The following is a 13462-nucleotide window of genomic DNA, read 5'->3' as shown; positions in this document are numbered from 1 at the left end:
GACAAAATGACGTATACGGCAAGGTCATGTGACGCGGACATCCAAGATGGCGGTTGGGCAACAGTGGGTGTTAGTTGAGATGGTGCAAGCTTTTTACGAGGTAAGTAGAAAAATGAGTCCGATATAATTTTGTAAACAGTTTTACGTTTTGTGTGCTGGATTTGCTGAAACCTGACGGATCGATGTGTCTTTCCTGAATAAATAAATATAATCTAGTTTGTTCTCTGGCTAATACAGGAAGTAAAACACAGGTTGCCAAATAGAAAGGGGTCGCATTCCAAATGACAGTGTATTGTATATATAGTGTCCTAGATAGGGTGTATCTTTAATTCTATCTTCGGCGAATGAAGTGCACTAATGTAGGGAATGAGCTGCTATATGTATTTAAGCCTTTAATCTCGTTTATTAGCTCCAAGACTACGTTTATTTAATCAGCAGCGGCAGCAGAGGCAAAATGTAAATAAACTAAAAATTAGATGAAATCAAATTATATATGTGAAAATTTTATAATATTAAAGATGAAAAGTTTTTTTGTTGAAAAATAAATGCTGGGTTCAAACATCGAGATTTACTCTGTTTCGGATTGCATTTATATTTAGAAAAGAAGATTCAAGAAATACAAGAAATGTAAAATAAAAAAATCAAGAAAAATGACCTTGTTTGTATTTTTTATAGTTATCAATGTGACCTAATTTCTTTTAATATATTAATTATATCGACTTAATAGATAGGGTCTTATAATGATAGATACTATTGTTATTTCTAATATTAAATAATTATAATTAGCTAATAGAATTGTAATCGAATTCAAATGAACCTTATCACGTTTATAATCATTTCATACAAATTCTATAGATTTATTTCTCTTATCTTAAATCCTGTAAATGTCTGCTGGTTGTTTTAAAGTTTATAATAATTTATTTTACTCTGTACATGCCTCCGTTTGACATACACTGTATATTCTGTTCATATGGTGATTAATCAGTTCTTTTGCATTTTATACAACATACATATTTAACCTGTTGAAGTTATAAAATCTTTGAAGCTTGTACACGTGTTTCTCTGCTCCTAGGCACCAGCGTATCATTTGATTTTAGAAGGAATCTTGATATTATGGATCATCAGACTGTTGTTCTCAAAAACGTATAAGCTGCAGGAGAGGTCTGATCTGACCGATAAGGTAACGGGATTCCTCCAAGTTTTATTATATATCGGTTCAAAATCATTTTACTGTGTGTTTGTTGTTTTCTTGGTCTTGTGAATATTTTAAATTAATGTCATGTCACATACACACAGAGTAGGACAGAGGTAAACTGTCCCATACTGAAAAAAAAGATATAGAATATAAAATAAAAATATAAAGTATCCCAGTATAAGCTTTTATCTATCTATCTATCTATCTATCTATCTATCTATCTATCTATCTATCTATCTATCTATCTATATGTTTTTATGCTGAGCTCATTTTTTTTTTTTTTTTAAACAAAGTGGGAGGTGGAACCTTCATACCAGTCCAGATATAAACATTTGCCCTCTGTGTTTGTTCTTTCCATCCGAATGTGTCATGGCAGTAAATTTTACAGATTTAGTCATAACCTGTGGGAAGGTTTTCATGCTTTTTCATTCGATTACTTCACAGTTTTGTATTGTCTTTTGCCCCAAGAACATTTTTAGCCAATTTCTAAATAACAGTCCAAAGGTTTGTGCACATCCGATGAGTCACACACACACACACACACACACACACACACACACACACACACACACGCCTAGGAACACATGTACACCTACTCATTTATGCAATTATCAAATCCTCCGATCATGTGACTGTAGTGAAATTAATGAAACTCAAGAGGCTGGTAATCTGCCTGCATAATGTTCACATCAACCGTCAGATTGGGGATTGAGATCACAGTAGGAAAGACATACCCTGGTCTGATGAGTCTCAATTTCTGCTGAAGCAAACAGAGGGTAGGGTCAGAAATTGGTGCCATCAGCATGAATCCGTGACCTCAAACTGCTTAGTGTCTACAGGCTTTTGATGTGTAATGGTTTTATGGTGTAATGGTTTGGGAAGCGATTTCTTGGGATACTTTGAGCCTGTTAATTCCAAACAATCATCTCTTGAATGGCACAGCCTATAAGAGTATTGCTGGCAATTAAATGCATTCCTTAATGGCCACAATTTACCCTTTTCAATGGATATTTCAAGCAAGATAATGCACCAGGTCACAAAGAAAACCAGAGGCTGACTGATTTTACCGATACTAATTGCTAGATTGGGTCGAACTTGCTGATAACTAATTAACCAATTAAAATGTCATTAAAATGGATACTGGATAAAAAATACAAACTCAATACTCCATGTAAAATAGTACTGAACTTTATTACAAAAACAAAAAACAGTACTGAATCATGAAAATGTGCTGAAGAAAATAAATACGAATATATTTATAAGAATTGCGGAAAATGCGGCATGCATTCACACCGAAACCAAAAGTAATTCTAAAAAATAAATATATCCCAAAAAAAGGACACTTTAAATAAACAGCCTGTGGCATGAGTGATTCGCCTCTAGAGGCCGCTGTCGTACTGTATAACGCAAACCGGAAAAACTATATGTATGGGTTTTTGCCAATAGTTCCAGCAATCAACTATCCACACCGATAAATCTTTCAACCTCTAATTAAATCCCATCACAAACTGTTTTCCTAAACATGACTGTTCTGAGTCTTCACCTTTCCAACATTGTAATCATTTCTGAATGACCCACAAAAAAACCTTTTAATGCTTAAACTCTTCCTGCGTGTCTAATGCTCGAAAACTAAAACCTGTGTATTGGTAAATATTTTAGGAGAAAGAGGAGTTAATTGAAGAATGGCAACCAGAGCCTCTGGTTCCTCCTGCATCGAAAGATCAGCCGTATCTGAATTATGACGTCGTGACGGGGTAAGTTGGCCTGGAACACCTTCCATTAGGGTTCATCGGTACTACATTATTAACTCTGACATGACTGATTACCGGAGTTCTATCGACTCCGAGCCGAAAGAATAAATACGTGCTGCGCTCCTACTTGCTGCTAATAGCAGTATTTTTCTTTACAGCTCTCCAAGCCACAAAATGATCGTTAATGGCAAAGAGTGCATTAACTTCGCCTCGTTTAACTTCTTGGGCCTGCTGGATAACGCACGTGTCAAGGTTTGTACCATCGCGAACGCAGGCGCTCACCTAATTGCTTTTCCATGCGTCTTAGTTTGTGTCCAGCTCTGATTGCAGAGCAGTGGTCAGACGCAGCTGCTTCAGCGCTCACTGAGTTTTAACTGCATTAATGAATTTCCTTGTGGAAGAACAAAATCGTTTTGCATAAATGGTTTTTATTACTAAAGGATAAAAAATGGTGTATTGCAAAAAGATCTCACTGTTTTCAAATATGTTTATTTATTTATTTTTTCCGTTTCAGAAAAAGGCGCTCGCATCTCTTAGGAAGTATGGCGTGGGCACATGTGGCCCCAGAGGCTTCTATGGAACGTTTGGTGTGTAAAGATTTCTTTCCACAAGCTTGTTTGGGTCTTGAACTCATTTGCATTGCTAAGCGTTCCTTATGTACTGTGAACATCCCTTCTTTTAGATGTTCACCTGGAGTTAGAGGAGCGCTTGGCTAAGTTTATGAGAACAGAGGAGGCCATCATCTACTCTTACGGCTTTGCAACCATAGCTAGCGCTATTCCTGCCTACTCCAAGCGAGGCGACATCGTATTTGTGTAAGCGCTGGTGTATTCTACACTTCCTCCTTCTCAGCCTTCCTGCTCTGTTCTGCAACTTCTATTGTTTCCCGCTTGTGTTTTTCAGTAGTTTGTTGAACTTATCGTTCTGTTATTCTCCAGATGCACCGAACTTTGATTACACAAGTAAAAAGCTTGTTATTGTGCGCTGTTTGTGACCTTGTTCCCACAGCGACGAGGCAGCGTGTTTTGCAATCCAGAAAGGTTTACAGGCTTCCCGGAGCTTCATTAAGTACTTTAAGCATAACGACATGGAGGACCTGGAGCGGCTGCTCAAGGAGCAGGAGCTGGAAGACCAGAAGGTGGGAAAAGAGACACAAGAGTCATGCATATGCCGTGCATACATACTGTGAGAGGAAATGTTGTGCTTTTAGGGCAAGAACTGCAGTAACTGTAGAACAAGAGCCACAAATAATCCTACAGGTCTGTCATCTTCAGGCAGATGGAATTGACCTCTGTTTGCTAAACTGTCTCCATAACCAGTGTGAGCTCTGTAGGAAAAATAGTCAAAGCAGGATTCAAATTACGTAAACACTAAATATTCTTGTGAAATGTGTTAACGTGTTCAAATATGAAGTCAGAACCCAAGAATTCATCTATTCTTTAGATGTGATCTCCACAGTGGTGGAAAGAGTTACTTCCCCTCCAAAAAAAATGTTTTGTGAGTAGAGTAAAAGTACCGGTCATAAATACTACTCAAAGTACAAAATCTAGCCCTTTTATAACTGTTTATTCCACATTATAACCTGCAAATTGAAAATGTAGCTTACATCCAATTTTTATCTTTGACTGTTGACTTAAAATCCAGGCATGAAATATTTGATACACCACTGGATATCCAATCCAGAGTTTCTACACAAATACGCGAAAGAAGGCAATAACGTGCCCTAATTCTCTCACTGATGGTTTTTTTTTGTCAGAATCCACGCAAAGCCAGAGTCACCAGAAAATTCATTGTAGTGGAAGGACTGTATATGAACACAGCAGACATCTGTCCACTTCCACAGCTGGTGAGAAAACAATTACATTTAACTTCATGGCATTTGGCAGACACCTTTATCCCCCTATCCTTCATTGCTCAGGGGGTCCAGGAGTGGCAGTTTGGTGTGGCTGGGATTTGAACTCATGACCTTCGAATCCAAAGTCCAATGCCTCAACCACTAAGCTCTACCGCCCCTTCTTTAAAAACACACTGTCCACATAAATCGTTGTTGGAAAACTGTGCGTGTCTGGAGAAATGACCGGGCATGTCTGCTTTTCCAGGTGAAGCTGAAGTACAAGTATAAAGTTCGCATCTTTTTGGAGGAAAGCATGTCTTTTGGTGTGCTGGGAGAGCATGGACGCGGTGTCACGGAACACTTCGGAACGAATGTAAGTAAAAATATCTGCATATTGAACAGTAAAGTGGAACTTTGACACTCGCGGCCTCGATAGATGGCGACTTTTCAAACATTTCAAAACAGAGTTTGTACTAATAAATTACATAATGTTTGAAAAACTATTTTATTGTTGTATTATTAATTTAAAGTAGTAAATAAAACATTTAAAAACATTTATGATGATTAATTCACAATTGTTGTTGAGTTTACAGTACAGCATATGTACGATTTCCCGCTTTTATAAATGGAACCATCAAGAGGAAAGAGTCAAAACCTCGCAATTTTTTTGGGCCATAGAGCGTAAAAGTATCGAGGTTGCACTGTACTTGAGTATTTGAATGTTTTTTTAATGAAGTATTTGAATGAAGACACATGTTATTGAAAAGCCAGAAACAGTTGATTTGAGTTTTTAATTTTCTAAAATATAAATCGACTTCTACACCTCAACAACCAAGATCAACCCAACAACAACAAAAAAAAAGATTAAAGCAATATTTAAAAAAAATCTTCAATGGACAAATAAAATGAAAGTAAATATCGCCTCTTTCGCAGAATAATTAGGCCGATGTGCAAAATGTAATAGATAATGCTCGTTGTCGATTTAAATATAGTGGAGTCAAATATGTGCATCTATTAAATCATAAATGTAGTAAACAAAAAGTAGCCAAAAAATAGCGTCAGTACATTTTACTCGTACTTTACACCACTGGTTCGGAGCGATTGATACGATTCTTTTTTACAATATTTGTACTTTATTGGATTTAATGCGAGTTGATATGGAAAAACCTTTGACACAATTTGGTAAAAAAAAAAAAACATTTCATCACATTTTTTTATATCTGCCATTGCCACAGTTATTGAGTTTTAATAGCAGATTTAATCCAAACTTTAAAACGTCAAACTTTTTTTCAATTTATTTTAGTTAGTGGAAAGTTCAGAAATAAAAAATCTCTATGATTTTAAATAAATAACCAATATATTGTTGTACATATTTCGATTCATATTTAAAACTTGTCCACATTATTTATTTAGATTATTATCTTAGTAATGTTACGACTTAAACTGTATGCAGATCGATGACATCGACCTCATAAGCGCCAACATGGAGAACGCAGTGGCCTCCATCGGCGGATTCTGCTGCGGACGATCGTTTGTAATTGATCATCAGGTACCTGAGATTTATGTCTCTTTCAGCACTGGATATTCTTCTCTCTGCAAACCATCAAAATTTTTTATTGTAGTTCATTTCGATTTCGGATGTGCACAGGATTGGAGAAGGCTTTTGTATCATCATCATCAGTTATATGATCAAAAGCAGTGGATATAACTGGATACATGTGTGCTTTGAAATGTAAACCCAGCTAAATGCAAGATCTATGACCCATCTATGAACATCTGTTATATGCAGACCAGATTTCTGGCTGAAAGAACTTTATGATCAGAGTGACTGCAGGACACACTCATTGAGCAACATTTCCTGGCAGTGAATTGAAATTAATTCCTGGACGCTTTTAGGCAGAATTCCTTATTTAGACATTGCGAAGTCACAGGAAATTTCTCACTGATCGATCATGCTTGTCTCTGTGTGTGTGTGTGTGTGTGTGTGTGTGTGTGTGTGTGTGTGTGTGTGTGTGTGTGTGTGTGTGTGTGTTTGTTAGCGTCTGTCTGGACAGGGCTACTGTTTCTCAGCTTCCCTTCCACCCATGTTGGCTTCTGCTGCTATTGAGGCTCTCAACATCATGGAGGAGAACCCAGGTAACAAAACACACACACACACACACACACTCTGGCATTCAATTTCCCATCCAATATACAGTATAATTCATCTTTCTTTATATAACAAAGCACACAAAAGCTGTTAAAATGCACAATAATATCTAAAGGGAGGAGCCGTTAAGATTCATGCGTTTTTGTTACCCATCAGATTACTGGGTTCATTCCATTTCACAATTTTGACCTGGAAATGCTTCAAACAGAAAACAAAGCCTGATATCTTCCTGATTTGGACCATATGTTGAGGCCCATATGAATGCAACAAAAATTATTTTTAAACTTTGAGGACTAAAAAAGGGACTCCTAACTGGCTGCAGATCTAACTCTGGATTTTATAGAAACAGACACGAGACCTCTCTTGATTTATATTAAGATCTCTATTATGAAAGATGCTGCAATAGTAAATAAATCATTGTTTAATATTCCGATCAAACGGCTCGTCTGCAAGCTCCTGAGCGAAAACCTGTTCTGTTTCACATGCGCGTTGGATTACAGGATACTATTAAAGCAAAAATCTCCCTGAAACTAATTGCATAAACTCCGCATAATTAACAGGCATATTTGTATTACAAGCCCAATTCCAAAAAAATTAAAAGTTGGCACACTGCATAAAATGTAAAAAAACAAAACAAAAAAAACAACAACCTGAAAACCAATAAGGTTAATTGACCTCAGGTTGGTTTTAATTGGGTATAAAGACTCTCAGAAGTAAAGATGGGTGGAGCTTCATCAATCTGAAAAAAAAAGTGTCTACAAATTGTGGAACAATTTCCAAATTATGTTTCTTCAACACTAAAATAGCCAACCTTTTTTTTTTACTTCTATTATGTGCTGTAAATGATGATATTCAACAGTTTTGTAATTTTGTTTTGAGGAACATGATTCTGATCGTACCTCTATGAAATTTTTCTGTTTAAAACAACTTGAAGGATTGAAGGACGATAGCAGATAAGTGCAGGAGGATTCCGCAAAATCCACTGCGTCGTAGCAGTCACGTCTCAGCAGTAGGACCTCTGCGTTCGCCGCTTCACTCTTATGTCTGCAGAACTTATTTTATTAATTGGGCACCGGCGTTCTGACGGCCAAGCTAAACAAATCACTGAGTTAGATCACTATTAATTACTAGGTGTGACTTGGTTCTTCCTACACAGTAAAAACTTCTTGACTAAAGTGTGGGTTTTTTTTTCTTTTCTTTTTTTTGCCCAGAGATTTTTACCATCCTGAGAGAAAAGTGTAAATATGTCCACAAAGCACTGCAAGGGTAAGGCTTTCTAACTCCTAATATTTTTCACATGAAAACAAATGAGCATTTTTTTATATTTATATATATATAAATAAATTTATTTAGGTCTAGAGAACTGTTTATAAAATATAAAATATAAAATATATATAATAAATAAATAAGAATTATTTATATATATATATATATATATATATATATATATATATATATATATATATATATATATATATATATATATATATATATATATATTATTTATTTATTATATTATATATATTTTATTTATTATATAACCATTAAAAAAAGCAGGATGCTGACGGAAAACAGCCAATAATTTACACGGACACTTCTAATATGATTTTCTGCCATATACACTGATCAGGTATAACATTGAGTGGTTATTTATTTTATTCATTATAATATTCAGTGAATATATTTATTAGGTAGCAAGTGAAAATTTTGTCCTTAAAGTTGCTGTTAGAAGCAGGAAAAATGTGTAGATTTGAGCGAATTTGACAAATTGCGATGTCTAGACATTGCTGGAGAAGTGAATGCTGTTGACGCTCGACAGGTCAGGGCTGTTTTCAGCAAAAGGGGGACCAACACATTATTATGCAGGTGGTCATAATGTTCTGCCTGATCAGTCTATTAATGCATGTATAGCTAAACAATATAAAATTCAGCCCATGTAAAGGAGCTTCCCAGACACATCTCATATACACATATCACATACGCATATCCCTCTACTTAACACTTTATTGTAGTTATTGTATTGTTTAGTGCTAAAACTGTCATCATTACAGCTGGCATGTGTATTACAGAATTCCAGGCTTGAAGGTTGTTGGGGAGACGTTTGCTCCAGCATTCCATCTCCAGCTGGTGAACAGCAGCGGATGCAGAGAAAGTGATGTTAGGAGACTACGCTCCATCATTGACTATGTAAAACACTTCTCTGAAATTCTCTAATAAATAATTTTTGATGTAAAACTTCAGATGGATACAGCATAGCTCTTCACTCTAGCAGTAACAAAACATATACAAATATTTAACTGGTCTGTGTTAATACTGTTGTTTATTGCTTGCTTGCAGTGTTTGGACAGACAGATCGCTCTCACTCAGGCTCGCTACTTAGATAAAGAAGAGCGTTTCCTTCCACCACCCAGGTGAGCACACAACTCTCATCTTGTGTATGATGCATATATTTTATATCCTTTTTTCTTTTTTTAAAGCATTATAGAGAGATTTTCACTATCACCAGTCATGATAGATATATAATAGTTCATGCATTTCCTTGCTTTAATATGCCAAAACACATTATAATTAAATGTACTTATGAATGAATGCTTTATATAGTTCAATGTCTGGTTACAAATAAATGGAAGAATACACATTCACTACTCTGCCAGAAACCCAATAAGCCAATTATTTCCAAAACAAACAAATTATTTCTAAAACAAACAAAAAGAAAAGAGGGCAAAAAAGTACATATTTAGCGTTTTGTTTTCTTTCTTTCTTTCTTTCTTTCTTTCTTTCTTTCTTTCTTTCTTTCTTTCTTTCTTTCAGATAAGTTTTGTCATGTGGTGTTTTTTTTTTTTTTTTTTTTTTTTTTTGTGTTGCGTGTTGCAAATGAAGTAGAGATGGAAATTACAAATTTTAAAATAGGTTGTGAGTTGTTTAATGACCCAATGAGCTGCGTAGAAGAAAAGCAGTTTATGGTTTAATTTAGAAGGAAGAAAACCCTTTTTTTTTTTTTTTTTTTTTTTTAAATTATTTACATTTAATTATTGATGTTAAGTTATGAAAAGAACTTGGATAAGCTTAGATAATTATTTATTTATTTTTTTGTTTGTTTTATTTTTTTTTTTTAGAAATATTTAAATAATAAGTAATGTTTTTATAAAAGAAAAGGAAAAAGTACACTTTTTTTTTTTATTCAAAGGTTTTACGTATTAGGACGTAATAAACAATGTGTTGTGTGGTTTTCATTTGTGGTTGTATTTACCTAAATGCATTTTATTAAAAAACCTTTTAATTATTTGATGAATTTGCTTTATTTGTGTCTGAATTGAATGTTTTGTGCCTGGATTCCAGCATCAGAGTGGTGGTGACTGTTGAGCAGACTGAGGAGGAAATCGAGAAGGCAGCATCCTGTATTCGAGAGGCAGCTCTTGCTACACTTTAATAAATGCGAACGCTTCCAGCATGATGTCAAACACTGAAATAAACAATAACACATCTGTCCAGCTGCAGACCATCTCTCATTCCATGCCACCCATTCATGGTGCTTTTGCCGTGGCTGTCGGACCTTCAGAGATTGGCCTTGGGACATGGTGTCCTGCGTCACGAGAACTGAATTAATGGTTGCAGCTTTTTATTTTGTTATGAATATTAATTCTAAAACACGGTTCGGTTTCGACTTTCGGTTTCACATTGAAATGAATGTAGAATTTCCTTTCACCAAATATATTTATGTTCCATCTGATGCCTTGAATAAAAGCAACGGTTGAACAAACTCCAGTAAATACTAAAAACATGTTTTAAAGCATTAAACACGTTCCTTTTATAGACTGTTAGGGATTCTTCCTGCACATTTCCATAAGAAAGACATTTCACCATGTACATTTTGGGATTTTTGTGTTTTGTTTTGTTTTTTACAAGAACTTTTTTTTTGTCCAGGAAAAAATTTATTACTTTTACACGATTTATTCTTTTTCCATATATTGCATGAAACTGTCAGCTTGTTTTGACGGCATGACTGCATTTAGGACACGTTAAGAATTATTTTTTTTATGAAAATATTGACGATTTCAGTCTTGGATTAACAGTAACAGTAAGCAGGATTATTGATCTCGGTGTAATCAGATTCTAATAACAGAGGGGACATTTTAATGTTTAATGTAAATCCTTTCTGAAAGTTTGAACCACTAAGCATCTTAAAAAAATAAATATTACTATATTCAGTTTTTCACATGATAGAGCTCAAATAAATGTTTTACCTTGATATACATTTTTTTTTTAATCCAATTTCTGTAAAGTGATGGATTTAATTTTGGAGTTGTCAAATCTATCATTAAGATTTTTAGTTTCTTATGCAGTCTGTGATTCATTTTAAAAAAGTCTTTAAAGAATATGAGAACTTTTACCATCCAAAGAACTCTTGATGTGTCCTTTTTTTTTCTAAGACTGAACAAAGTGCATTTTCTGTATTGCTGCTAACTGCGTGTGGGATTTTCTTTATTAAAATCAATTTGTAAAATGGGTGTTGGGGTTTTTTTTTTGCAATTCGGCTTCATGTTGAAAAGTAAAAAGGTTCTTGAAAGATCTTCTAGTCGCACCTTTAGAAATCTGGTTCTTTCAAACTGGAGCTGAGGAAGCATGCAAAACATAAAAAGACTAAAGTGCTGCTGCATCACTCACTTCAGACACAAAATATCCGGGAATTAAATCAGAGATTCTTTACAAAGTAACTCTTAGACGCCACTGAACAAAAAGACACGTGTTCCACCATTCCATCATCTATTACCTGTGCGCGCAACAATATAATTTATCACCTGTAGGTGGCGCGTTTCATTTGTACTAGGAACTCGGTTCCATGTTGTCCCGCATTCCCTCCCTCAGGACTGATCCGTGCTCCGTCAAGAAACACCTCCGTTTCTCTTAGTGAACTTTTCCAGCCTTTGAGAAGCTCAAACGCTGTGTTTCAGCTCTCCAGGAATGAAACGCGCAGTTCTTCTGGAAAGCAGCCACACCAAACAAGAAGCTTATTCACAGCGCACCTGTGAGATTTAACCAGAACCTGGACAGATTTCTTGGACATTTTACAAAGATCTAGGAGGAGATCCAGCAGGAGATCCAGACCGAAGAGTCTGTCCCATACCTGTACTGGATGTCGGATGCCCCGTCTATAGATCTCATCTCATCCAACAGATCAGAGTTTATTACCAGGAAGGATGCGTAACTCAAGGATTACTCGTTTGGCTTTGCGTGATTCTTTGCCCATGTTCCTCCTGGCGTTGTCCGTCTTGGCCACTGCGAGAGGCACAGGTAATGGTTTGGTTTTTTGTAATGCGCTCTGGGAGGAGAAAATGCGAGATAAGATGTAGATTAAATTAAAAAAAAATATATATATATATACAGATGTTTTTCATTTACATTGTTTAAAGTACTGAGAGTCTGAGGATGCAGAGAGATCAAATGCAGTCTGATGCAAGTCTGGGAATCTTGGTGCATTGGCTTGCGTAATTGTTTTTGGAGAATTTTCCATCTCCATGAAAGTGCATGCTGCGTGCATATCTAAAAACCCATACCAACTGAGATCCTGGTCATCAGTGCATTCCAGAGATCTCCTTACCAGAAAATCATTAAGATTATTTGAAAGTGATCTTCCTTTGTTGGGAGTCACTAATTCATTTAGTTCCCTGCAGGGGTGAGAGTGGGGGGGTGACAGATGTCCATGTTTCCTGTTTTACAGAGCTTGCCCTCTTGGGTCTTGCCATTCCATTTGGTTAAAGGGTTTTGATGGGGGGAAAAGGGGGGGGGGTGGATGGGCAGATGTTGAGACCTGCAGGTTGTCTCGGAACACTATCACCCTTTTGCAGCTGATTCTTGTCTCTGAGCTGAATGTTTTCTGTTTTAAAGATGGTATGGTGAAGTCTAAAACATGGGGTCTTTGAAATCTTAAAAAAAAACCGCAGAATAAATTGGATTTTTATCAGAGAATAGATGTGCGAATAGGCGACAGCCGCATCACTGCGTCGAATTAAAGGTCCACGGGGGGCGTTTGTGCCTAACCACAGGAGGCTGAGCTCTTTTGGCCAACACCACTCGCCCCCCATGAACAAGGTGTGTGGATATTCAACAAGGTCATTGACATGCTAATTGATTTACTTGCTAAGAAGAGTCCTTGAACCCAAAGGCGATTGTCTCAGAGCCAAACAAAGGAGAACTTTTGTCAGAAAAGAAGATTTTTCAAACATTAATTTACATTTCGACCTCCCCTTCTTTAATCGAATGGCTCTGTGGTGAGTGAGTGTGTTTGGACTCTAGATTTCACGATAAGGATTTCCTTGATCAGGGGTTGGAAATTAAAACTGATGTGTGGTGTGTTTTAAAACGTGATAAGGCTCCCAAGCGCCTTGATCAGAGCTTGACATTAAAACATGTTGTCAAATGCTGTTCGAGTCTGTGAGGTTGGTGTTCTGGGCATACAACCATGACATTTCAATTTCCCATCATGCCCAAAACTAATCCAGCAAGGCGAATGGGAACAATAACAGCCAGTCATG

At 36.1% G+C, this 13462-nt stretch overlaps 2 protein-coding genes across 3 annotated transcripts in view; both read left to right on the top strand.

Annotated features, from left to right (window-relative positions):
• Positions 1 to 10420, top strand: sptlc1 (serine palmitoyltransferase, long chain base subunit 1). Its single transcript, XM_046860611.1, has 15 exons — positions 1 to 100; positions 1073 to 1180; positions 2855 to 2949; positions 3105 to 3198; positions 3461 to 3533; positions 3629 to 3761; positions 3955 to 4084; positions 4703 to 4792; positions 5046 to 5153; positions 6234 to 6329; positions 6820 to 6916; positions 8141 to 8195; positions 8999 to 9116; positions 9267 to 9340; positions 10269 to 10420. The coding sequence occupies exons 1-15, from the start codon at positions 47 to 49 to the stop codon at positions 10357 to 10359; spliced, it is 1416 nt and encodes a 471-aa protein (XP_046716567.1). The 5' UTR covers positions 1 to 46; the 3' UTR covers positions 10360 to 10420.
• A 1386-nt stretch (positions 10421 to 11806) lies between these two features.
• Positions 11807 to 13462, top strand: part of ror2 (receptor tyrosine kinase-like orphan receptor 2) — a 70616-nt gene continuing 68960 nt past the window's right edge. The window contains exon 1 of one of the 2 annotated variants that reach the window (XM_046860608.1): positions 11807 to 12221. In XM_046860608.1, coding sequence (XP_046716564.1) covers positions 12128 to 12221 — 94 coding nt within the window. In that variant the 5' untranslated portion in view covers positions 11807 to 12127. The remainder of the gene's footprint in view (positions 12222 to 13462) is intronic. The other variant, XM_046860609.1, reaches the window with a different exon arrangement.

Source organism: Silurus meridionalis, chromosome 11 (genome assembly GCF_014805685.1).
Source record: "Silurus meridionalis isolate SWU-2019-XX chromosome 11, ASM1480568v1, whole genome shotgun sequence".
Lineage (NCBI taxonomy): Eukaryota > Metazoa > Chordata > Actinopteri > Siluriformes > Siluridae > Silurus > Silurus meridionalis.
The sequence above is the reverse complement of the archived record's forward strand: the minus strand, read 5'-3'. Positions and strand labels throughout refer to the sequence as shown.

What these genes read in the sequence shown, in the direction of transcription:
- sptlc1 (XM_046860611.1), top strand. Translation starts at nt 47, where the DNA reads ATGGCGGTTGGGCAACAGTGGGTGTTAGTTGAGATGGTGCAAGCTTTT. An exon ending in TCTGTCCACTTCCACAGCTG is followed by an intron (nt 4,793 to 5,045) that starts GTGAGAAAACAA and finishes CTGCTTTTCCAG; the next exon opens with GTGAAGCTGAAGTACAAGTA. An exon ending in CGTTTCCTTCCACCACCCAG is followed by an intron (nt 9,341 to 10,268) that starts GTGAGCACACAA and finishes CCTGGATTCCAG; the next exon opens with CATCAGAGTGGTGGTGACTG.